The sequence below is a fragment of the Hemibagrus wyckioides genome, linkage group LG18, assembly GCF_019097595.1.
Source record: "Hemibagrus wyckioides isolate EC202008001 linkage group LG18, SWU_Hwy_1.0, whole genome shotgun sequence".
Lineage (NCBI taxonomy): Eukaryota > Metazoa > Chordata > Actinopteri > Siluriformes > Bagridae > Hemibagrus > Hemibagrus wyckioides.
In genome coordinates, this window is record NC_080727.1 from 20996115 (window position 1) to 21022958 (window position 26844).

Sequence of the window (26844 nt, forward strand, 5' to 3'; positions counted from 1 at the left end):
TGTTGAATTCTCAAATCTGACTGGTCAGTGGGCTTAGGTTAATTTTCAATAAGAACATGATGAACTTTAATTCATAGCATTATATTTATGCCCTCATTCTAATACATTAGCATTTCTACATTAACTAACTGACAGCGATTTGTACTTTGGACAATCCACATAAAAAATTAAAATAAAATAAAATAAAATATAAATTATTATTACAAGTATTATTATTAATAATAATAATAATAATAAAATTATTATTATTATTATTATTATTATATTTGTTTTTGTTGGTGTAATCTGAAAAAAATAAAATTTATTTATTTTATAGTGCTTAGAAGCTGAATCTGAAAAAGATTTCGATATCTGAATTATTTAAATTATTTATCCGTGGTACATTTTAGTGAAGTTTTGGTGAATTTTAGTGAAGATTTTGCCAATGTTTTCTTCTTTATATTGAACTTGTCGAATATAAGAATACATAAATAAATAAATAAATAAATAAATAAATAAATAAAATTAGCTGTAAAAAAAAACAATAACAATAATAATAATAATAATAATAATAATAATACATTCAAATATAAGGTATTAAGTAAATGCTTTATAACTATATAAATATAAAGTATATAAAATAATATATGTTAATAAAATAAAAAGCTCATTAATATATATATATATATATATATATATATATATATATATATATATATATATATATATATATATATATATATATATATTTTTTTTTTTTTTTTTAAATATCCAGCACTTGATTTTTGCTTTCAGTTTTTAGGGTTTGTTTTTCCCCCCATTTACACAAATTATAATATATTACTAAAACTATACTGTGAAGTCCAGCTAAACAATGTGAGTATAATGCATAAATGTAGCACAGGAATATATCGCAAAGTATTACAGTATGTATCGTGTGTAAAAAAAAAAGCAAATGCTTATTGCGTCCACATTAAGGGAACATGACAGCACATTTGTTAGCATGTAGTATGCAGTAGCCGTTGTGGTAAAGAGCTCAGGCGTAGTCTTTAGGGGAAGCCTCAGACAGAACATTAGTCCCTGGATCCTCATTATGAGTTGCTGTGAACTGCGTTGGAGCGATGCTACCCAATGCTTTATTTCAGCGCCACATGTTTATGTGCACTGGGCGTGCAGAGGCAGCCACAGGGGAATACTAATAGCGGTAAATAAATAACGCTCCAGAATCAGTAGCACGGGGTAAAAAAGGGCACGTACAATGAGTGTGCATGTGTATGTGGTGCCACGAGGTATAGAAACCTGCCACAATCCCACCAGGCAGCATGCCACACACAGCACAAGCACAGACCAGAGATAATGGGGAAAAATAATCAGGTCTTTGTATTTGTATAATGCTTTAACAATGGATATTGTCAAAATGAATTTGAATTTAAAGGAGCTTTACAGAAATATATAAAATCCTGGTATTGTGCTTAAATTAGAAATGTTAGGAATAAAAAGCAAGTCATTGTACTGAAAAGACAACAACAACAACCTATTATAATACTGCATATAGCACAAAAACCCCACAAATTTCAATATTTCAATATTTGAAATAAACAGTCTGGTGTGAGCATTATTTGACCTATATACAGAAAAAGAGGAAGAACACTATCTACCTTCAACCACATCTACCATTGGCCATCATCTACTTTCAACCACCAACAAACATCTACCATTTGCCATCATTTACCATCAATATACATCTACCATCAACAACATCTACCTTTAACCAACATCTATCATCTACCATCAACCAACATCTACAATTAACATCTACCATCATCAATCAACAAACATCTACCATTTACAACATCTCCCTTTTACCAGCATCTATCATCTACCATCATCTACCATCAACAACATCCACCACCATCCAATGTACACCTTCAACCAACATCTATCATCTACCATGGTCTACCATCAACAAACATCCACCATCAACCAACCTTCAACCAACATCTACCACTGGCCATCATCTACCATCAACCATAAACAAACATCTACCATTTACAACATCGACCTTTAACCAACATCTATCATCCACCATCAACCAACATATACCTTCAACCAACATCTACCATCAACCATGAACACACATCTCCTAACTACAACAGCTACCTTTACCCAACATCAACACCCAATATCATCTATCATCAACAAACATATACCATCAACCAACACCTACCATCAATTAACATGTACCATCTACCAACATATACCTACCTATTAACATCTACTATTAACCATCTACCCTCAACCAACATCTACTATCTATCAGCATATACCCTCTACTAACATCTACCATTAACCAACATCTACTATTTTCCAACTACTAACATATACCATCAACCAACATCTAACCTCCAGCGAGGTTAAAGACTTACACATGCTTTCTTGTACCATATGAACCCAGCCAGCTGCATCACACCTTCCACATACATGAGCTCAAAGACACCCGTGATTGGCTTTTATCATTGTGACTGACAGAGGAGAGTATGCCCTCCCTCCCACCCAGTGAGTACAGCCAGATTTGCTCTCCTGGAATCCTTGCCATGGATGGTTGTAACATCATCAGGACTCGAACCCATGAGCTTCCAATGACAGGGGGAACACATTTTTCTGTAGCACCACCCAGGGATCATAAACACTGTATATGTAGGAGCTTCAGTGCAGTAGATAATTGACAGCGCATCTTCACCTGTGCTGCGGCGTTGCTAGCAAACCTGTATATAATGATACATCTTGTGTATTGCAGAAATCAAGCATCATTAAGCATTGTGATATGATATTTTTGTTACATCACCCACCTCTAGTCATAAATTGCACAGAAATGCCCTGAGTGCATAAAGAATGAGACTGTGCGAGTGTTACGTTGTATCTACCCTCCTCTGCACTCACTCACACTCTCCCTCTAACGATCTGTGGGTGGATGGATGGATGCCTATTTCTGTCTGTACACATCTATGGGCACACAGGCACGGATTTGACTATCACAATCCTTTTCAAGCACAGTTTAGTACCATGACTTCCTGAACAAACACATAAATTAACCTACATAATACACTGACCTTACTAAAGCATCTCACATACTGCTGTGTGTGCTGGGTGTGAGTGCATCGGATAGCAAGCGTGATCACCAGATAAGTAAAAGCAGATGAACAGATTAATAAAATATATAAATGTACAGAGAGTGAAAGTGGGTTTGAGGAAGACCAGAAACAGTGCTGCCTCCTCAATTTGTTTTTCACTAGATTTGGTGACAGTGGTGACCCCTTTAAAGTGTTATGATGAATATAGTGATCTGCCTTAATATGGCTCTCCAACTCAAATCACAGCTGCTGTTTATACACACTGAGAGAGCAGGGCTATGTTCCAAACAACCAATGAGTCACCAATATTCCCAGAGACAATCACTGATCACCATTTACCCCAGCAACTAAACATTGTTTCCAATGACCAATCACTGGTCACCATTATTCCCCATGTCCAATCACTGATCACCATTATTCCTAACACAATCATTGATCACCATTATTCCCAACAACCAATCACTGATCACCATTATTCTCAACAACTAATCATTTATCACCCTTATAACCAACAACCAATCACTGATCACCATTATTGCCAACACCCAATCATTGATCACCATTATTCCCAACAACCAATCACTGATCACCATTATTCCTAACACAATCATTGATCACCATTATTCCCAACAACCAATCACTGATCACCATTATTCTCAACAACTAATCATTTATCACCATTATAACCAACAACCAATCACTGATCACCATTATTTGCAACAACCAATCACTGATCACCATTATTCCCAATAACCAATCACTGATCACCATTATTTCCATCAACCATTCACTGATCACCATTAAGCCACATCAAAATTTATTAAAGTCTGTAAATAAAACTTCTTTTTTCTTTTGCTACAGTATTTCTGAATCCCGAGCTAAAGAAATGACTCAAATGCATTATGCTAAAATGGCTGCTTCTGATATTAAATATGCAAATATACAAACACAAACACCCACACATCCCCATATACTCCATTATAAGCACACACACACACTAACTCAAACACAGACAGTGAAGGGAGTGTGATGGTCTTCAGCACTGCCTAAAGAAGATGTAGTCACTATCTTATCCAAAATATCCAGGACATCCAGACTAAACTTTTGGGCAACCTCTCATACCTGGAAAACAGCCATGTATTTGTCCTAAAATTCTTGAGAATTATCCACACATAATATGTATAAAATCTTTTTTTTTTTTTCCAAGGGAATGAATACAAAATGAATCACACATTCAACATTAACAGTTCTGGTCTCATTCCCGGTGGAATGAGTAAGATGGCAGAAATAGGCTAATCAAGGTACACCATGCGATTATCTGAAAAGAGGGAAAATAGACGAATCTGTGACACCAGTGTCACGCAGATGAAGGACAAAAACGCAGCAGTTAATTCAGGCCATACTGTTTCATTTTATATCTTCAAAGCAGTGACAGGCGTGTGGTAATAATATCATGGTAATGCTGCAAAACACTCTTAGAAGGCTGTGTGTTAATTCATAATTCAGACTCTGGAAAGGAAAAATGGTGGGATGGATGGGAGAGATAGAAATGAGTCTAAAAATAGAATAGAGGGAGAGAGAGAGAGAGAGAGAGAGAGAAGAGAGACATCGTCCAGCTGAGAGGTCTCCTGGTGTTGTGGTATACAGTGTAGCACAATCATTCCATTCACATAGCAGCATGCAGTCCAATCAAACGCTCTTGTTCTTACAGAAAGCAGCACATAAACACACGCTATCGAATCAGTGCAAGACAAACTGATAGTAAATATAAGCTCCTGCATCATCAACGTGGTTCATTTTTATGAATCTAGTGCACCGCTTGCAAGAGTGTTGCGCGGGATGTTGTGAGATTAAATGGATATTGAATGTGTTTCGGGTTCGGGGAAGCAAGTGAGAGCTGACTGAACGAAAACTGACCGAATATAAAAAAAATAGGAAAAAAGTGATTTGATGAAAGGAAAAAACATGAAAGAAATTGCATTTCACATCCTGGTGAACATTTACGCCAGCATTTATCAGGAGATGTAATTATTACTTACAGCACTTGATATTTTTCTCAATTTTCATTTTTTATAGAAACTATAAATATATCTTTAGGACAATTATACGGTATCTTAGGGACAATTACAAACTGTGACTCTAAAGTAGAATCAGGTGAACTGTACAACATTACATGTAGATCAAAACAATAGGAAAATATATAATTATTAAAAATTTTGTCCTGATGTGTTGGGTTTTTTTATTGCCTTAAGGTTATGTACACATTACAAGGATGAAAGAACACAAATCTTATTTTCCGCCTTAATGTGAGACAGGTCTGATTTTTTTTTCTGTAATAGAAACAAATCAGATCTGAGCCACATCTAAAGAATTTACACTACAATATACACTGATCAGGTATAACATTCTGAGTAGTGAGAGGTGAAGTGAATAAGACTGATGATCTCCTCATCATGGTACCTGTTAGTAGGTGGGATATATTAGGCAGCAAGTGAACATTTTCTCCTCAAAGTTGATGTGATGACTGGATCAGAGCATCTCCAAAACTGCAGCTCTTGTGGGGTGTTCCCGGTGTGCAGTGGTCTGTATCTATCAAAAGTGGTCCAAGGAAGGAACAGTGGTGAACCGACGACAGGGTCATGGCCAAGGATCATTGATGCACGTGGGGAAAGAAGGCTGGCCCATGTGATACGATCCAACAGACGAGCTACTGTTGCTCAAACTGCTGAAGAAGTTAATGCTGGTTCTGATAGAAAGGTGTCAAAATACACAGTGCATCACAGTTTGTTGTGTATGGGGCTGCATGGGTGCCCATGCTGACCCCTGTGCACCTCCTAAAGCATCAACAATGGGCACATGAGCCTCAGAACTGGACCACGGATCAGTGGAAGAAGGTGACCTGGTCTGATGAATCACGTTTTCTTTTACATCACGTAGATAGCCGGGTGCGTGTGCATCTCTTACCTGGGGTACCAGGATGCACTTTGTTAAGAAGGCAAGCCGGTGGAGGCAGTGTCATGCTTTGGGCAATGCTCTGCTGGGAAACCTTGGGTCCTGCCATTCATGTGGATGTTACTTTGACACATACCACCTACCTAAGCAGTGTTGCAGACCCTGTACACCCTTTCATTGAAACAGTATTCCCTGATGGCTGTGGCCTCTTTCAGCAGGATAATACACCATGCCACAAAGCAAAAATGGTTCAGGAATGGTTTGATGAGCACAACAACCAGTTTGAGGTGTTGACTTGGCCTCCAAATTTGATGCCATCATCGATGGCATCGATGCCATCATCAGCAGCAGCAGCAGCATCATTATCATCATCAACCAGGTTTATAGTGAAACAATTGCCAAAGAAATGGATGTGTGCATGCAGGGGAATTTTGGGAGGCAGGTGTGCTCACAGTAAAGACAGATATGGGTCATTGGTGCTGTGAATGTGAACCCTCAATTCAGACAGATCCATGAGCAAAAAAAACCCCGAATTGTGCAAAGAAGCTTGTAAAGTGACACACCTCAAATCACTCAAACCACCACACAGAATCCACCACACGGATGTGGCTTAGACTAGCTTCTTACCAATATGTTATTATTATACTAAAAACACGGATCCAATAAGGATAATTTTCTTAGTATCCATGAGCCGCTGTTTTGCGAGATTTCCTTCAGTTCTTCTTTCCTCTCTAAAAATAGAAAATGGCCTTGCGCCTGCTTTCCTATTCATGCCTTCATTCACATTCTTCTCCCGTCTTTCATTCTTATTGATTTCTGTCTTTCCCTGCTTTCTGTCTGTGCAGGCTGTGTGAAATTAAACAGCTCACCAGCTCCGGACTCAGGGCCATAAACCACTGCAGGTGCCTGACGATAAGAAGGGATTGATGAAAAACAATGGGCCCGGGAGGCCAGGCCTCTGAGAAATGAGAGAGAGATTGGGGTGAGAGCTGTAGGGGGGGCAGTGTTGGCTTTTGGGGAGTGTGTGTGTATGTGTGTGTGTGTGTGTTGAATGGGAATACTGGGCAAAGGAGAGAGAGAGAGTGAGAAAAATATCCAGAAACCCGGAACAAGTGGATTTCGCCAGAGTTGGTCAATTGCTTAGACTTTATTTCGACAATCCAGTGTAGACACTTTATAAAGCGTCAACAACCAATTTCCTGGCCATTCATCAAACCATTTCATCAACCAGCTTCTTAACTAAAGCTAGAGTTTACGGCCTTTCATGTTTAGCACATAATCAATACACACTTTTGCTTTCTTTATTATTTAGATGGTCTGAATTTTATCCCTGGATGTTTAGTAGATCATCTATGAATTACATCCTATTAAACTGTCACACTGAGTTAATACAGACTCTGTTGATACATCGTGTGGCTGCTAGTTGAAAGCCAGATCAATTTTATTTGACGTGTTAAGAATCAGTTGCTAGGTTGCTTCATGATGCTGTATAGAGTGTTTATGGTGCAGTGCTGGTGCGATAGTTAAGGTTCTGGGCTACTGATCAGAAGGTCAGGGGTTCAAGGCTCAGCACTGGCAAGCTCTTGAAGCCCTTGAGCAAGGCTTTGAGCTTCAGAGGCATTGTATCATAGCTGACTCTGTACTCTGACTCCAGCTTCCTAACAAGCTTTGATGTGTGAAGAAAAGAATTTCGCTGTGCTGTAATGTATATCTGACAAAATAAAAGGCTGCTGGGGTTTGTAAAGTGTCTTAGACTACCCGAAAAAAGTGTGAGCAGGGAATTTCTTTCAATATTGTATTGTCTTGTTTTCTCAAATGGAAGAGAAACGCTGAATATATAAGCTTAGCACAGACAAACATTTCAACAGAATTTAAAAGAATAACACTTGTATAAGACAAATTTGATCAAGAGGAGTCTTATTGTGATCCCAAAGATTTGGGAGATATAAGCTTAGACTGTCCAAATATAAAGAAAGCGACCGATTTTTTAATCTGCGCCAATAAACTGACAAATTGTGATGATTGGGATTTCCCCGTTGAGTGAAATAATCATTTTGTCCACACTAACCATTGTTGCACATCACTGTACATTCCTATCACCCCAGCACAATACTTCTTTTTAAACCATTCATTTTCTCAATTGGCTTGCCATTAAACATCTTAATTTGTATCCTCATTAAGGAGGAAAGGCATTTCTTTGGTGGTCTGCCAAACGTAATTACCCAGAGAACTCAGCTTTCTTATTAAATATGACAAAACTGGAAACGGAGAAACAGAACTCGGCTTCTTTCTGACTCGATGATGAATTAGTCGATTGGAAAGCGTTTTCAATCCAAGCAGGAGTTCATGGTAGCAGCGTGAACTGGAAGGCTTCAATGATGTTGCCTTAGGAGGGCTATCATGGTATGTTTGCGTGTGTGTGTGTGTGTGTGTGAGTTCAGAAGGAAATGGCATGTGTGGGAGCCATAGTTTTCTGTAGCACACAGGCAGCATGCTAATCAGTTCTGTCACTCCACAGGAAAGATTTGCTCCTTTCAATCTCAAATTCCCATTTTAGGAGAAGAAAAAAGGTGTTTTGTCTCCATCTTTTTTGACAAAGAGGGAGTTTTGATACGATTCTTCTCCTGGCACTAAGGCTTGTCAGTGGCCACATGGGTATGGATGTTTTTTTTTTTCCGCAGCAATGTGTTTACCCTTTATCCACAGCCGTGTTTGCAAATGAGAAACTGTGCAAGCAAATCTTCACTATATTCCCTAGATTAGGCTTAGCAAAACATCATTCCGGCTCCAGCACGCTTGTACGCATGCCTAGCCTACTGTTCCTTACCCAAATATAGCTCTACTGTCAGTTGAGTCTTATAGTCCTGCTCATCCAAACCAGCCTACATGCAAAGCTATCTGCCTCGAACTCGAGAGAGACACGAGTGAGGGGATAAGTGAAGAAAGGGAAGGAAGAATGCAGAAAGGACGAAGAGTGAAATAGAGGAGAAAAGGCGAGGGGATCATTAGTTTAACCCTCGCCTAACAGTCATGTGCTTTACTTCACCAAGAACTTCAGCATTTTTCGACTTAATCTATATAAAGTATTATACTTCATTAATACAAGTAAATATGTGACCATATGAGCTATAAAAGTAAATTAAGTAGGCATACAACAACAACAACAACTGAATGATTCAACATTCATCTAAATGAATCAGTGAACGAATCTTTCAGGACTTTGTGTCGCCAAATTTCTGGGGTTTAATTCACCATTTGGGAAACTTGCATTTCTGACTTGTTCATGGGGAAAAACGTTTGTTGGCTAATGAGTATAAATAAAATGTTAAACTGAAACTTGCTCCATTATTTAGTTATAGGTGTTTCGTTTGTGAACGAATCGGTGCTTTTGAACGAATCATTTAAATGAACGAATCATTCTCATTGACTTCAGTGTACTGAATCATATTTCGTTGTTCACTTGTGACCACTTTAGCAGCTTTTTAAAGACTACATTAGAGCGTGTGCTGTGAAGGAGCATGTCCTGGGCTGGATGTACTGAAAAAAATACACTCCTTTCTGAACAAAATCCCCGGGGTTGAGTCTGAACGAGACCGGTACTGATTCAGTACGAACTGGGGCATGTGGTTCAGTAGGAACTAGTTTGTAAACTATGTGATAGAACTGAGTTTTGATGCCCTGGACGAAATAAACGGATGAGCAGTTTCGGATGTGAGACTCACCGGATCGACAAGAGGAAAAGGGGCGGAGCCATGCTATAGCAAGAGAATGTAGCACTTGAGCACTGGAATCATGACACATAATCCGTTCACAAAATATACAATTTTTTTATTATATAAAATAGTTATTAATCACCATTTTTCAAGTCTTAGTACATTTCTAGGCACACAGCAATAAAACAACAACTAAACGAAACAGTGAACGAATATTTTTGGTGAGCCGAATCATAAGATTTGAATCACTGGAATGAATCTAAACTAATCAGTCCTTATAGAGATGGAACTACCTATTCAGACCGAATGTTAGATGGAAGTGTGTGGGTGCCTCAAAAGGAGAGAATTTTAAATATTTATTGTTAGGATTCGACAGCCACTCCCATCAGTTAAAGTGAACAGGCTGAAGACGTATTAAATTTGTCACGTGTGCTACAGATGCAGTAGACTGAGATGATGCTGAAAACACCGGCGTGTTGGTTTAAAGCCGGCTCGCTGCGAGCGTTTTCATGTCTCCGAACGCGGATTTAAATGAGCTCGCGCAATCCGATCCCACACACTGTCGAACCTTCAGCCTCTTGAATGTAGATTGAGTGTGTCAGAACGCAAGGGTCACCATCGATCCGTCTTTTCCAGCTGAGCGCACAGTCTTACTCATGTAGCGTCTCTTCTGAACTCGTTCTAGTCATGACTTCAGCTTCATCTTAAAATGCGGGCTTACATAAGCGTCCCCTTTCCCCGTTCCTTTCCCTTTTCATCTCGATCTTTCCAGCTTGGCTTTGGTACAGAAGCATGCTGGAGGAGAACAATCGCTGATCACAGTCACACACACAGATCATGTATATGTGGAAAACGTGTACACTAAACACACTAACTCAGATACACACATACACACTACAACTTGTGAGCTTGGTGTACTTACTAAATGCCCAGGCTTAGTAGTGGTCAAATTTATACCCATTTTTATTGTCATCCATTAGCTATCTCAAATAATGCTTTCCTCACTCACACACACACACACACACAAAATTCCCCGGACCCCACTAGTCTGGACTTAGTTCTCTTGAATTGTAGCTACCAGGGGAATGCCAGGGGAATACCAGGGGTGAGCGGAACCGGGAGTAAAGGATTTCCCCTACCCACAGCAAATATACACCTACTGGCCACTTTATTAGAAACCCCTCTATACCCTGGCCATTCCTGCAGTTGTTCAATCACGTGGCAGCAAACTCCTGCATGTTCAGGTCTTCAGTTAATATTCACACATATATAAAAACAAAACAAAGAAAAAGCATGACCTCAGAGACTCACTGGCATGGTTTCTGGTGCTAGACAGTCTGGTATGAGTATTACAGAAACTCCTGGGATCACTCCGTTCTGAACTAAGAGGCAAGCAGAGACTGCTCTTTGTCCTGCCTCGCTGTATGTCACTAGTCCAGATTCTTCTTCTTCTGCAGTTTAAATAACCTGAGATGCCACAGAGACTGAAGTTTTTCCTCAGAGAATTTTTTTTATTTTTTTTATTGAAGCTGCCAGACTGTAGGAACTTGGACCATCAAACGTTTTAAAAAGAACACTGACCCCACCTTTATCTCTGCCATTTTGCATGGCGTGTCCATTCCTAAGAGCCGTGGGCAGAGAAAACTGACCCACGCTGCACTGATAAACACACACTGCTTAGGTTTTGCACATCATACACATATACTGCTAGAATCATTTCTGCAGTTACAGACTCCCAGGCTTATCCACTCAATTCACCCACCCACACACGCACTTCAATCGAGCCCTCGTCACACACTCGGCAGTAGCTATACACATGAACACACTGATTTAACAAACACATAAATTCAGCGCTACAGTAAACAGCAGACTGCACACACAGCGCCTTTTTTTTTTCTTTCTTTTTCATGATTAATAATAGCATTTCCATCAGGGTACATATGTGGCTCAAACACACACACACACACACACACATACACTCCCACACAGCCTCACTCTCATCTCAACCACTCCAGTCAACCAACGCTGCGAACATTGAGATCTAACTGCTCAAACAAATCACACTTTTTCTCTCTCACACTTATCCCTCCTCTCTTCCCTACCTTTCCTCCCACTGTTTTACCTGCCTCTCACCTCCTCTCTCTATTTAATCCCTCTTTTATCATAATTCTGGTTCGGTTCACCCACGCCGCTGCATTTCATCCCATCACACTCACAAACGTCTGTCCATCCATCTCTCTCCATCCTTTTATTATTAGTTATATATATGGGGCAGTGGTAGCTCAAGTGTTTAAGGCTCTGGGCTATTGACTGGAAGGTTGGGGTTCAAGCCCCAGCACCACCAAGCTTCCACCTGTGGGCCCTTGAGCAAGGCCCTCAACCCACCCTGCTCCAGGGGTGCTGTATAATGGCTGACCCTGTGCTCTGAGGATGGGATATGGGTAATTATTTCTTGTGGATCAATATGTTCATGGCAGGATAGTTCAAGAGCAGGGACTAGTAAAAAATATATAATGTGTGATATGGCAAAAGCTCATATCCAGCGTAAATAACCAGTTGAGCAGTTAAGGTATAAAGTCCAGCAGGGGCATTTCAGTGGTCCTGGGATCTGAACTCACAACCTTCCAAACATCTTTACCACTGAGCTAGTGCTGAGCTCAAGAAGATCCTTAAAAATCTACTTAAAAAATAATTATCATTTGACACTTCACCTGTTTCAGTGTAATGCTTGGGTCAGTCAGTGAAAAAAAGACCAAGAGTGTTTATCTCTCTGGGATTCTCCTCCAGTTGTCATCCCTCACTCCCTCAGATTAACTCTCTCTCTCTTTCTGTGGAACTTAATCTTCCAGTATCTAGTGATATCTTCTCTATAGCGCCAATCAAAGACAGAAGAAATCCCCATCACTAAAAGGTCAAAAGTGGATTATGTGGGTAGAAGTGGCAGGATATCTTCAAAGGTTGTGGGGTGGAATGTGATAAACTATGTGCGCTATACACAAATCCAATATCACAGCTTCAGGAGCTTGATATTTCATGGTATTTCATAGATTTTAAACATGCCACAGTCACACAAACTTTATATGAAGACCAATAAACCTTTATATTTCTTTTTCTGCTTTGAAGGTTATATGATGATGTGGAATAGTTCAAATCTCAAATCTCTATTGACCCTTTTTGTGCCCAAGTCACGATTACATCACAGCGCTAGCTGGGGGCAAAACAAAAGGAAAACCGAAGACGGCCAATACAAGCAGAGTCGGCTACACAAGGAAAGAATATGTCATCTTGTTGTGTTGTTGTGTGCCAAAATTGATGGAGTACAGACTCCAATTTGAAGTCTTATCGCATACCTGCTGCCACTGCCGGACAAAAAAACAATGACAGCTGTGGTCAACCTCAATAAAATGAGCAGACTGGACAGAAACAATCATAAAAATGCTGGTGTTTGTAGCACACTAGTGTTCTTCTTTGGTATGGTTTATAGTTTGGTTACATGTCTAAATATTTCTTATCCATGCCCACCTCATCAGAAATTGTGAAACAAGTTCAATGATTCCTCATGTAACCCTAACCATCCTGTCACATCGTCCATCTATTCAGTGAGCGTGTACTGGTCGACCAATCTGGTTCCATCTGTTACAGTTAATTTTTTCAAATATCATTCACTGTCCTGGACAGTGAGTGACCTAACATAGTCAGATAAATTTGGATTTTGACCAGTCATTATTTAAAAACTAACAAAACTTGATAACTACCACTTGCAAAGCGGTTAGGGAATTCTTTCTGCCTCCACCTAAGCTCCACCCACAAACATTTTTTGTTAAAATAATGTGTCAAATTGTTGTTACAAAATTGTCATCTATTTCTTTTTTCTTTTTTAAAAAAAATAAAAATAATATAAAATTGTTACTAACCATGTTATAATAATTGATTCACAGTTAAATAAATAAATAAATAAATAAATAAATAAATAAAATAAATAAATAAAAATAATTAAAATGAAAAATTAAATAAAATCTAGATTCATACATTAAGCTCATTTTTACTAAGCTAAATAAAATCATCTAAAATAATTGCCACCCAAAATTATATCTGTCCCAAATTACACTATTTGAGCAAGAATTATGTTAAAGTTGCTTATATCCACACTGCACACTTCACTCTGACATCATTAACAAGAACCCTTGCTAGCATTTGAAGCCCCAAAACAGAACCTAAAAATGTAGCATTAAGAAAGATCAATGGCTTAAAAAATGTCACTTACTCTGAAAGCATTTCCTGTGAGCGAGCACCGTTTTAATAATTTTGTAGCATATCATTCGGTCGTTACTATAAATTATTCAATACCTGCAGTAAAACGAATGAGGAATGTAAGTCTGGAGTTTAAGGGGGTTTTAAAGAGGAGTTTAAGGGGTTCATTGATTTTGCCACTGAGATTGACGGATAACCTGTCAGAAGAAACATTTCTGTTTATTTTAAAAATAAACCGAGTATGAAGTTTTTGAAAAGCGCCGTGTCAAATGCCAGCTCAGTCGTGCAACTCCAGCAGCCGTTTATAGGGTAATGTTCAGATATTTTAATCCAATATGAATCCTTTCTCCTGATTATGTTTTCAATATGAAGTGTTATGTAGAGGCTTTGATCACTTTGCTGAGTTAACAAGTCTTCTAAAAACATAAAGTTGAAGAAACTTACATGGTCTCATCGTTGAGGAATTCCAATTTTCCCGCCACTTCCTCGTAGTCCTCTCCAGCCTTGGCGGTCCCCTCACTGGTGTGGAACGGCACTGCCACCTTCCCGCGTGCTCCGGACGTTCTGTGCACCTTCACCTGCATGATGCCCACGCTCTCACTCACGCGCATTGACGCACTCTCGAATGTGAAGATCCCCGCATGGTCATCATCGTAGATGGTCACGGTGGCAGTATGAGCAGAACCCAGCGCAGCTTTTGGCTGGATGGGGACGGAGCCCAAGAGGCTGTTGCCTGGGGCATTGGGGTCGAGAATGGAGACTTCGGCTCGATGAACAACACGTGGGTTACTGAGGTGCACGTAGAAATGCTCGTCTTCCTCGAAGATGTCGTCATCGATTACGCCGACCGTCAGCTCCTTTATGGTCTCGCCTGGTTTGAAGACCAGCGTTCCCTCAGCAAACTCATAATCGGAGCCGGCGTTAGCTGTGCCATCCTCAGTGCGATAGTCCACCTGGGGAAGGACACAGCACAGGATTTTGTAGTTACACATCTGTGGATGCTAACATGATACAGATCAACAAAAATACTTTAAAGGACTGAATAAGTGAAACTGGTGGAGCCATGTTGGAGTTTTCACACAGAAGCAACAAAATTGCTGGGATTCTGGATCGTTGGATAGAAATCTACTGATCTTCAACCTCAATTCAGTTCTCCTCCTTCCCAGGAGGTAATTAACGCCTACTAAAATGTATGCATGAAACACACACCATTCATTTTATTAAGAACACCTACACACCTGCACAAATTAAACAGAAACTGTATAGTCGAAGATAACTGTATAGTTGAGGAAAATGTTCCCGCAAAAATTTCCAGTATTCCAAAAATTTGCATGAATGACTAGGTATACAAGTGTTCCTAATAAAGTGACCAAGGAATTTACTGTATGTATATACATCCAGTGTTCTTTTTGGTGTCTTTCCACATATAATAACCTTTCTGATGAAACAGACATTAAGAATCTTACCAAAAGAATTATCCACAATTATCCAAACAAAATCATAATCCACTGACTGGATCTTATTTTAATGATATTCATTCATTCACTCATTCATTCAAGATCCATACAGTTTGGTGCTTATCAAGTAAAATGCCCAGAAAATGACTTAGTTAGGGAATTACAAATGATGCTAAATAAATATAATATGATTAATCTCCATAATTTTTCATTAAAATTCAGTGATGCTCTAATCCATTCTTGCCACCAGAGTGCTTCTGTAAATTTCAGGGGCAATATACTCTTTGAGTCATTGAGTCATTAAGTAATGTTTTTGCTAAGGTTAACACTCACCTTTACTGTGCAGCCGCTGTCTCCTCCATGTCTGCTCACAGCCAGTTTGAGGGACCCGCAGTTCTCGAAGCATTGGTAGTGAGAGGGCTCGAACTCCATGTAGATGGTGTGAGGATCCTCTTCTTGTGCGTTGGCCTCATGGCAGCTCACCACTTTCCTGGCCTGGTCTGCAGCATGCTTCTTCAGGATGTTCCCTGCACCGATCATCATGCGTGTGGCCTGGATTCGGTAGAAGGCCCTGCTCTTCTGTTGCTGAACCAACACCTGGTAGTTGGCCATTTCGATCAGCTGCTCCATGTCCTTCTCAGGGTGCCTCTGCTTCAGCTCCTTCAGCGTACGAGCCATCTCCCTCCGTGCCTCCTCTTCTTCTCCACCTCCTCCGCCTCCACCCTCCTCCACGCCAGCAAGCATGCCATCCAGAACTTCCTTGTGGTGAGAGTTGGTGCCCTGGCCATCCATCTCCATGTCCATCTTTGTGAACATACCATCACCCTCCGTTTCGATGATAATGCCGCGATTCTTGTCGGCACGGTAACGCTTGTGAACGTACTTGTAGAAGAGCAAGCGGCGGTCTGCGATCCAGGCTTGGAGCACACAAATGGGAAAGAAGAGGAACGTCAGTACAGCTTCCCAGACCTCTACAACACCAGGGGAAAATACTGAGAGGATCAGATAGAGCCAGATGTAGGCGAAAATACTCCAAGCCGCGGTCACAAAAAAGACCCTCAAGTGTTTTATCTTTCTCACTTCACCATCGGGCACAACGTAGACACAGATAGCGATGATGATAAACATGTTGAACGCAGCACTGCCTACTATGGTGCTGGGACCAAGATGACCAGCTTCAAATTTGTGGCCGCACACTTCAATGACAGACAGCAGGATCTCCGGTGCTGAAGAACCCAACGCCATTAACGTCAGGTTGGAGACCGTCTCGTTCCAGATACGGACCGTGGCAGTGGTCGTTTCTCCGTTGGGTTTCTTAATGGTGATTTCCTTCTCTTGTGAGGTGATGACCTCGATGGAAGACATGAAGCGATCCGCAATGATGGACATTCCCAGGAACATGTATATGAGGGCAACGAAATAGACAATGGCCCGCGCCACTTTATCTCCCACTGATGGGTTCTGGGGGTTCCATACTGGGAGTACCACACCCTCAGAGCAGCTGTCCTCACCAGAACAGTTCCCTGGGCTACTGTGCGTTGCATCTGAGGTGGCCTGGGAAAACTGCAGAACACTCAGGATGATGATGAGGAGAGCAGACAGGCAGGTAGTGGAGGGATGCGGGGAAAAGAGGTGATGCATGGTGTTGCTGTACTGATAATCAGAATTCAGCTCCTAAAATCTGGTGATCAGCTCCACGATGTCCACCTCTGAAATGTACAAGAACAGGAAATAGCACACTTTCACTAAACATCTAATAATTCTTGTGACAATTCCATGAATCAGGTTTGTACCTTCCTCTCGTTTATCTATCAAATTTTATAGACTTGAAGATCTGTGTGTGTGTGTGTGTGTGTGTGTGTGTGTTTATTATCCTCAAGCAAAGATACACTACAATAAAAATAAAAGCATGTGGATACTTTATACACAAAACACTACAAACAATATTTTTCTTTGCATCTGTCAAAGGGAAAGATATATTCTAATATAAATATAAATATAAATATAAATATAAATATAAATATAAATATAAATATAAATATAAATATAAATATAAATATACTGAATATAAATGAAGAATTTGCAGATGAATAAAAGCATGTTGTGAGCACCAAATCCCTGCCTCCGCTCCTAATTTAGCCTCAATCTAAGGGTTATAAAAAAACACTGTTTTTTAATATCTATAAATAATTACAAAAAATAAAACCAGCATCCCTTTCATAGCATTATGGCAGGGATTTGATCAGAACAGAAAAATTCATCATCATAAAATGAAGAACGAGACATGCACAAATGCAATACATCAAGTACATCACGTATTTTAACCCAGGAATATTTAACACTTTATTCTTTTTTCTCTAACTTATTCTACCGGCAGATTATTTTGCATCTTTCTAGGAATGGTGCAAAAGTATCTGCCAATAGAAGAATATTTTATGCTTGATATTAGTGAAAATGTTAAGAAAATAGGTTTTAGAATCATATATTTGGTTTAAATTATACTAAGTTATACTAAATTATACTACAAATTTCACTCACTGTATTGAAAATACATTAGTCAAAAGTATGTGGACACCTGCCTCTCATTCCAAAATCATGGGCACGTGGTAGTGAGTTTGTCCGCACTTATAATATTTTATAATATCATCCATTCTCCATTCTTCTGGGAAGGCTTTCCACTATATTTTAGAAAATGGATGTAGGGATTTGTGTTTATTCAGGCACAACATTGCAAGAGGTCAGTGTGGTTGAGGTCAGGGCTCTGTGTGCAGGACACGCACGTTCTTCTACATCAGTCTTGATGTCTTTATGAAGCTCGCTTTGTGCACAGCGGCAGTGATTTCCATTTCCAGGAAACCTTAATGCTACAGCATACAAAGACATTCTAGATGATTTTGTGCTTCCTTTCTGGCAAAAGTTTGGGGGAGAACCACATATGGGTGTGAGGCGCCATTGGTAGATCGCATGTAATCATAAAGGCGTGTCTCTTGTCACAATTTTTTGCATGCTCCCATTTACAAAGCACAATTGCTCAGAGAAAATACTTTAGAAGAAGAAAAGCAGCAGCGGCCACCTTTATTATCACCACACATACATTACAACAGAGAAATTCTTTTCTTCGCATATTCCAGCTGAGGTCGGAGCACAGGGGCAGCTATGATACAGAACCCCTGGAGCAGAGAGGGTTAAGGTCCTTGCTTAGTTGCCCCCAACAGTAGCAGCCTGGCTGTGCTAGGGCTTGAACCCTGCCTTTCCGATCAACAACCCAGACCCTTAAGCCACCACCACCGCCTCTAAACATTTTCAAGCTATTTTCTGAAGAATCATTAAAAGCATATTTGCCCCTAACACACTATAAAAATGATTAACCAACAATATTATGGGTCTGAAATGAATCGCTCAATGGTACACAGACTAATAATCTAACTTTAGCACTTTTACTGAGCTAGAGATATGCAAATATGTAAATAAATCATAGACTTCGGAAAAGATTATCTCAGCAACCACTGACGAAATTTCATCATCTCAGAGTAAACATAGTCAAATTACACATCTTTAAATTCGTCATGTTTGTAAGCTGATTACAGAAACTTAATTACTAAGCCCATTCTGCATACTGCGTACCGTATACTGCGTGCGGGCGTTTATTACTTGTCACAATGTAGAAGAAATCAATATTGCATAAATATCACATCAATTTTAGATTACATTCGTGGGTTATTGCCTCTGTCACAACAGCTCATGACTTAACAGAGGAATTTATATATATTTTTTCCTGCTCTCGGTGGTGTTCAGCTATCGATCTCTGGAAGAGTGTTTTTCTAATGCACCTTTAAAAACAAGAAGTGGTGTAATAGATTACAATGACTGCAACGAAATTATTGATGAAAATGTAGGGGTTTTTTTTTTTCGCATTTAGTCAACATTGTATTGAGAGAAAAAAGGGAACATGTGGTCTGTAAGATTTAAAAGAACCTATTCCGGATGAATTACATTAAAACATTTCAAATTTGATTTATATGAAAAGTTTATAATTGTTTTAGTTACATAGAGTGAATTTGATCGATTCACATAGTATTAACATAATCCACTTACGGTGTGAGATCTCACAAGGACGTTGCCATGGACACGAAGACAAACTGTAGTATTATTGCAAATGAATGGAATTAAAGCGAGCCAGGTTCGATCCTCGGCTTGGGCTCCGATTTTATTCACAGCTTTGAAATCATATTGGATTTTTAAAAAAAAGGCATTAATGTAACTCAATTCAATGGTGTGGAACTGATGTACGCATTTAAATGACATGTCTAGAAATTATTATTAGTTGAAACAATAGTCCAGATTGTACAATACAAACACTATATTTTTGCTTTAAAAAAACATGCATGTTTGTGCTGCTGCTTTTTGTACAAAACTCCATTGGATCCATTGAAGTGAATCCTCCCGGATCCGCCGGTCAGCTGAAACACTGACCCGTACTGTAACGCTACACTGCACAGAAGAAGTGGCTTCAAAAAATATGACCACAGTAATGCTTATATAAGAGCCTGAATCATGTATGGGTTACTGATGCTGCTGTCTCTTTGACTCATACATACACCCTACACCTCCATCCTAAACTCCAGGCCTTTAGCGATTCTGTGAGTTTCTGCCGTATCTCTCCGGCAGCGTTGTGACTCAGGCTTGTTGCTCAGTGATACAGAACTTTTCTCTCTATATATCATTTCATAGTCAGCGCTAAATCAGACATAATCACACACCCTTTGTACCAGAGGCTAAAACTTGTATTCTTGATCATGTGCCACAGTATCGGTTACTGGCTCATATGAAAGCAGACAGTCAGGGTTAAGAATTTGCTGTATTTTTTATTTCTGTGTAAATGTTATTGCAGAGAGGTATGAATTGATTTTACCCAGCAGGGGGTTCAGACTCCACCTCTTTAACATCACCCTGCTCTCCAGCAGCTAAAAATGAAATCATGATACTCTACAAACAGAAACCCAACAGTGTCCCGACTTATCTTATAATAGACTTACAGTGATAAAATCATTTATTTGTTAAGACTGGTATATTTATATATTTATTTATATTTATTTGTATTCCACTGGCAGACTGGTACGGCAAGAAAAGGTTAACCGAACCCGCATGCATTCAAGTCCTCAGTTCAACAACAGAGTATGCTAGGATGTTATCACTCAAAAATAGGCTGAAATATGGTTTTTATTCTCTGCAATAAAACAGGTGATGGTCAACATCGGATGCGGTAGCTTAGTGGTTAAGGTGTTGGGCTACTGATTGGAAGGTTGTGAATTTAAATCCCAGGGCCACCAAGCTGCTACTGCTGGGCCCCTGAGCAAGAACTTCAACCCTCAATTGCTCAGTTATATTAAAAAAAATAAGATAAAATGTAAGTCACTCTCGATAACAGTGTCTGCCAAATGCCGTAAATGTAAAATCCCAAGGCCACTGCTAAGCCCCTGAGCAAGGCCCCAGTTGTACAAAATGAGATAAAAATGAAAATTGCTCTGGATAAGGGTGTCTACCAAATCCCATAAATGTTTTTAACAGGTGTTTTGCACTCTTTGATATTAACTCGCTCAAATCCTTACGCTTGTCCATTTTTCCTGTTTCTAACACATCAACTTTGAGGACAAAATGTTCACTTGCTGCCTAATATATCCCACCCACTAACAGGTGCCATGATGAGGAGATCATCAGCGTTATCCACTTCACCTCTCACTGCTCAGAATGTTAGGCCTGATTGGTGTATGGTTGTCTTAAAAAATATATTGCTAATATTGCTTAATCGTGTTAACATCATCAGGGATGTCAAAAGGCAATTTGAAAAAAAGTGTAAGAAATATTTGTACTAGAAAAATTCAATTTGCCTAAGATGAAGTGTCAAATCTAACAACTAAAATAATGTTATTAATAGTTCATTAATAATTCCAAATGATTAAACATGTTTGTAGACTTTGTACAGCCGATCAACAGTGGAAATGTCGGCCATGTAGACATAAGACAATTTGTAAAAGACCACAATAATAATATTAAACCCCAACATGACTGGTGGAAATGCTCATTTTTTAGATTAGTTAAAATAACAGTATATATTAATATAAATTAAATAACAGTTAAGTATACAGGAACCTCGTACTAAAATACAATTAAGGAGGTAATTTGTAAATGTGAATTAGAGTAGCAGACGTGTCTTTATAAGCTCATTAGTCTTTTAATTGAGCCACATTAATAGCCAAATTTATGTACAGACATCATGAAGCTCTGACCTGGAGGCAGAGAATTACTGGGCTGAATTCTATCTATCTATCTATCTATCTATCTATCTATCTATCTATCTATCTATCTATCTATCTATCTATCTATCTATCTATCTATCTATCTATCTATCTATCTATCTATCTATCTATCTATCTATCTATCTATCTATCTATCTATGTCCAGTGTCACCCAAATGAGGATGAGGTTTCCTTCTGAGCCTGGTTCCTCAGGTTCCTGTCATCTCAGGGAGTTTTTCCTCACCCGCCTCGCCTAAAGCTTCTCATTAGGGATAAATGTTAGGGGTAAAATAGTAACTTAACTTTTCTATGTTTCTTTACTTCTGTAAAGCTGCTTTGAGACAATGTCCATTGTTAAAAGTGCTATACAAATAAACGTAACTGAAATTAATTGAATTGACCATAGCCATTATCCTACACAGGTTTGTGGAGAATCTGGATCCCAGGGGACTTGTGGAACAAGGGGGACACGCTGGACGGGGGGCCAACCCATCGCAGACCACAGTTGCACACACCCTCACAAACCGAATCATACACTACAGATAATTTAGAGATGCTAATCAGCCTACAATGCTCATGATTAGATTGGGGACGGTACCCAGAGGAAACCATGGAAGGAAAATGCAAACTCACAAAAAGTAAGTGTGCAGGAAACCCCCAACAGCTGGAGGTGCAAGGCATACATACTAACCACTAAGCCATGGTGACTCCCACTACTTATTTTTTTTGTTTGTTTGTTTGTTTGTTTATTTATTCAATTAATTTCTTTCATTGGCTTGTTAACATTAAGATATTTTTTCATTTGTTCAAGACGGAAACTTGGCCCTGATATATATATCTATTTATTCCTATAAAGTTTTATGTAGATCTGCCTATTATGTAATCTGAGCTATTCGAGTACTAAAATGAAGAAGAAGAAAAAACAAAAACCCTAGCTATAAATAATTCACAATATTACCTGCAGGTAAAACTGGAAAGCGGCTCCGTCGTGCCCGAGTGTGGCTTTGAAAAGCTTTAGAGACAGAAACAGAGCACGCTTCCGTAATTGTGATACATGATACCATTAGTTTCTGTTAAACACAAAGTATTGCAAAAGACAAATTAGTCCATTTTTCCTCAGTTAAAACTGTGCTAACTTTATTTAAAGTTTGTTTCCCGGAAAAAGAACTTTGTTATTAGCAGCCACTTCGGACACGGGCTCCACTAACTTTACTGAGATTCGTTTTTCTCCGCTCAGTTTATTTCCCCGGATCTTGGATAACTGCACCCAACTGATTACGTTCCATTTATTTGCTGACACTTGCATAAATTAAGGCATGGTTTATGTTGATTAGAGGTAATTAGATGTATATGAGGGTTAATGGGGGCCTTGGTGTCTGCATATATAATGTAAACTATGGGAACAGGCGAGTAGGACTTTGTGTTCATGAAGCTGAAGCACACTATTGGAGACGAAATTACCGCTGGTGTTGATGTCATATGACAGTTTAATGAGCCACACGCTGATCAGTGACACACTTTGCATGCGCTCAGTTGTACCAGGTTGAAGGGATTAAACCCTGAGCCATTGCTAGTCGCATTGTCATGAGCTGATTATGTCTGCTTGGAATACTTATCAGGCATTTCTCTGAACATTTTCATAACTCCTCCACTGTTTGTTTTTTCCTTCATTTCCTTCTTCTATTCGGTCCCCAGAATGATGTCTGCAGTCAGCGCGAGCCATGCTCCCCCACTAGTGCTGCACATGATGCTAACGCTATTTATAGCAATGGCAGGATTGCTCCCAGCGGCTCTGGTACCAGTGCTGTGCCAGTGTGCCTGTCAACGACCTAGGCGTGTCTTACTTAACATCCAACTGCGGGTTTATTCATCTCCCACTAATCCTGTTCCGGTATCTTAAGTGGAGTTTCTCTTCTCAGGCTAGTCAGCGATGACTCAGGTTAAACTGACCATAGATCCAGAACTTAACTATGGGAATACATTTGCAAGGAAATGTTTATTATCTTCACAGCTCCTCATGGTGCCATTGAAACCTTATGAAAGCATCTATCAGGCCGACTGTTACTTTAATGATAGCTTTAATTGGAGGAGCTGGGGCAGACTGGTCACAGCAGTGGAGATCTAAAAACAATGTCCCTTAGGCTTCGTTCACACAGGCAAGCAAATCTGATTTATTTCCTAAATCTGATTTTTCTTCAGACCCAGTATCCTCATTACATTGGTTGTTATAGTAACAAAGCAGACAGGCATACACTGAGGAGTGCCAAGGAGGGAAATGTTATCTAGTTAGCTTGCTACAAGCAGAGAGATTCATCAGTTTCATCTTTCAGCTAAACCATTAAACAACGTCATAAACCCAAACTACAGCAATCTGATTTAGGGAACTTTTTTTATTTTTTTTATTTGATTGATGCTAGATGCTAGGCTGGTTTGAGAATTTCAGAAACTGCCCATCTCCTGTGATTTCCATGCAGAATAATGTCAGAGATTAGCTGACAGGAAGGTTACAATAAATCAAATAATCACTCTAAACAACTGTGATGAGCAAAAAAAAAAACATAAAAAAAACCAGAAAATATTGTTATCTAGTTGCAGTTCTACAAGCAGCGAGATTTATCAGTTTTATCTTTCGGCTAAACCATAAAACAATGTCAAAAACCTGAACTACAGCAATAGGGATTTTTTTTTAATGGTTGCATAACACAATATTAAATTAAACCCTAGGTCAAGAGCTTGGGTTAATGCTCACTCCAAACCTCAGAACATGAGAATGGAGGGGAAAATATGAGCTCAGTGACTTGCTGATGTTAGACAGGCTGCTGATCTCCTGTGATTTTCAGGCAGAATGACAGTTTAGTTGTTTGAGCTGACAGAAAGGTTTCTCAAATAATCACTCTTTACCACCGTGGTGATCGGAAAGAGCATCTCAGAAAGCACGTAACACTAAGCGGTGAGGCGAAAGACCAAGAAGAAGGACAAAAATGATTTTTACATTTTTAAATGATATTTTTTACATTTTAGAGCGCTTCTTCAGCACAATGTATCATTTCATCTCAATTTTCTGCAAACTTTCATGTAAGCGATATATATATGATTCTTCATCAGGGCATATGATAGGGATAATAAGGGAACGATTGGCAGGAGCTACTGGGAAAGTTTTCTGCCAGACCAATAGAGGGAGTGCTGGCAGGTGTTTCACCATAGCCTGCTTTGTGTATTCCCCAGGTGGAGTATCATCTGTTCCCTATTTACCCAAATACTTTGTCCTTTATATACCAGCCCTTTTCGTAGCTGTCTGTCAGTCATTGCTTTGTGTATGTGCAGTACGGTGTGATGCCATTATGTTTATCCAGATATCTATGTAATAGTCATGTCTTCATTACCCATGATTCATTTGTTTTGTATCAAGTTGTTGTGTTTTCATGTCGGGTGTGTTTTAATTTAATAAAGCAGTGCCAGGTTTTATCCCGAGTGTGGATCTAACTGAGATTACTGTGGAGATCCGGGTTCAATCCCCGCTTCAGGTAGTGTCTCCATTCTGTTACACAGGGTCATGTTAGTGCATGAAATCAAATTCATCACTTCTATTTAAAGTGATGCCATGAGAGAATTTCATGATCAGATGGGAAGGTCATGATTTCTGTGTTTTAATCATTCAGGGTTGATTTCAAGCAGCTACCAAGTTCTTACTTTTGAAATCGAGCATAAGCATCCTTCAGCTGAATCCATCTCCAGATCTCAACAGGAAGTTCTGTTTGCTCAGGCTGGTGCAATTGTTTTGAATCAAATGTTTCGATGCGATTTGTCTTCAGCATGAGGGATTAGGGATTAGCAGCATTATACAGGATCATACTGAAAGAGCTGTGATCTTGTTGGAGATTTAGTCAATGTAATGTGCATAATCTGTTGACAAAGATAAGATAAGATTTAGGTTTGGTGTGAGAAATGAGGGAAAAACGTAGTAATGCATTGTATTACTTTCTGCACACACACACACACACACACACACACACACACACACCATTGTGAAGTACTAACTCAGCACAGTTATTCACCACTCAGCATCTCATTAACTGTCAATTCAATAGCGTCAATTCTGTCCCAACATCGTGTGCATGCTCGCTTGTGCTTGTGTGTGTGTGTGTGTCCATTTGTGTGTGTATGAACGTGCATGCAACCTTAGAGTAATAGCTGCATTTAAATTCTCTGCTTATAATCCTCTGTGGGCACTCAGCGGAGTCTCCCCTCAATTAGTGAGTCTGGCTGCTAGCCATTGCAATCCAGCCCCTGAGGAGGTGTGCACCACACACACATTTACATGGTGAGCTTGCTTTCTGCACCACTACTAACACTACTACAATGTAAAACGTGTTTATTCTGCCCTCTAGTCACTGGTTGCCAGACATTTAAAAAAATACACACTGTTTTTGAGATTGTTTTTGAGTAAAAGTACCTCCAATTCTCATTAATATTTTAGGATTAACTCACTAGTTCATTAAAGTTAATGCACTTGTCCTACTTTAACACACTCATCTATAGTATAAACCCTACACCAAACACATTTACGGCTGTTATTATTTTTAAAGGCAGTAAATTTTAAAGGCCACACTTTCTGGCCAACATGTCACTCCAGAATATATGGTACACCTCCATAAATCCTGTCTGCTATTCATTTATACAGTAAAAACAGTGATAGACAGAACAGATGCAGTAGATACATGAGCACGTTCCCTCTAGAATTGATTTCAGCAGGAATTAAAAAATGATTTGTGTTAAAGAAACAGGCAAGACATGTCACATTTAACCGGAAGACATCGACTTGCCGGTCAGATGGCTGGTTTCACATACATTCTGGAACGTTCCGTGTGGTCAATGTGGCCATATTGCATTACTCTGACACCACCAGTGTAACCATGGCAACAGGCACTAAATATTAAACTAAATATTCAAGCATTCACCGGGAACCCATCCGTTGAGTGATTTGCTTGTGCCAGTGTGAAAACGGGAGGAATAACATTCATAAAGATTAAGCTTCAAGAAAAAAGAAATCAGATCCTAGCTGTAA

At 39.3% G+C, this 26844-nt stretch overlaps 1 protein-coding gene across 1 annotated transcript in view; it reads right to left on the minus strand.

The window, feature by feature from the left end:
- slc8a4a (solute carrier family 8 member 4a) overlaps positions 1–26844 on the minus strand; it is an 86147-nt gene that overhangs the window by 38124 nt on the left and 21179 nt on the right. Inside the window, exons 3-4 of the mRNA XM_058414766.1 lie at positions 15817–17192; positions 14471–14979 (exon numbers count right to left, since the gene is read on the minus strand). Coding sequence (XP_058270749.1) covers positions 14471–14979; positions 15817–17124 — 1817 coding nt within the window. The 5' untranslated portion in view covers positions 17125–17192. The remainder of the gene's footprint in view (positions 1–14470; positions 14980–15816; positions 17193–26844) is intronic.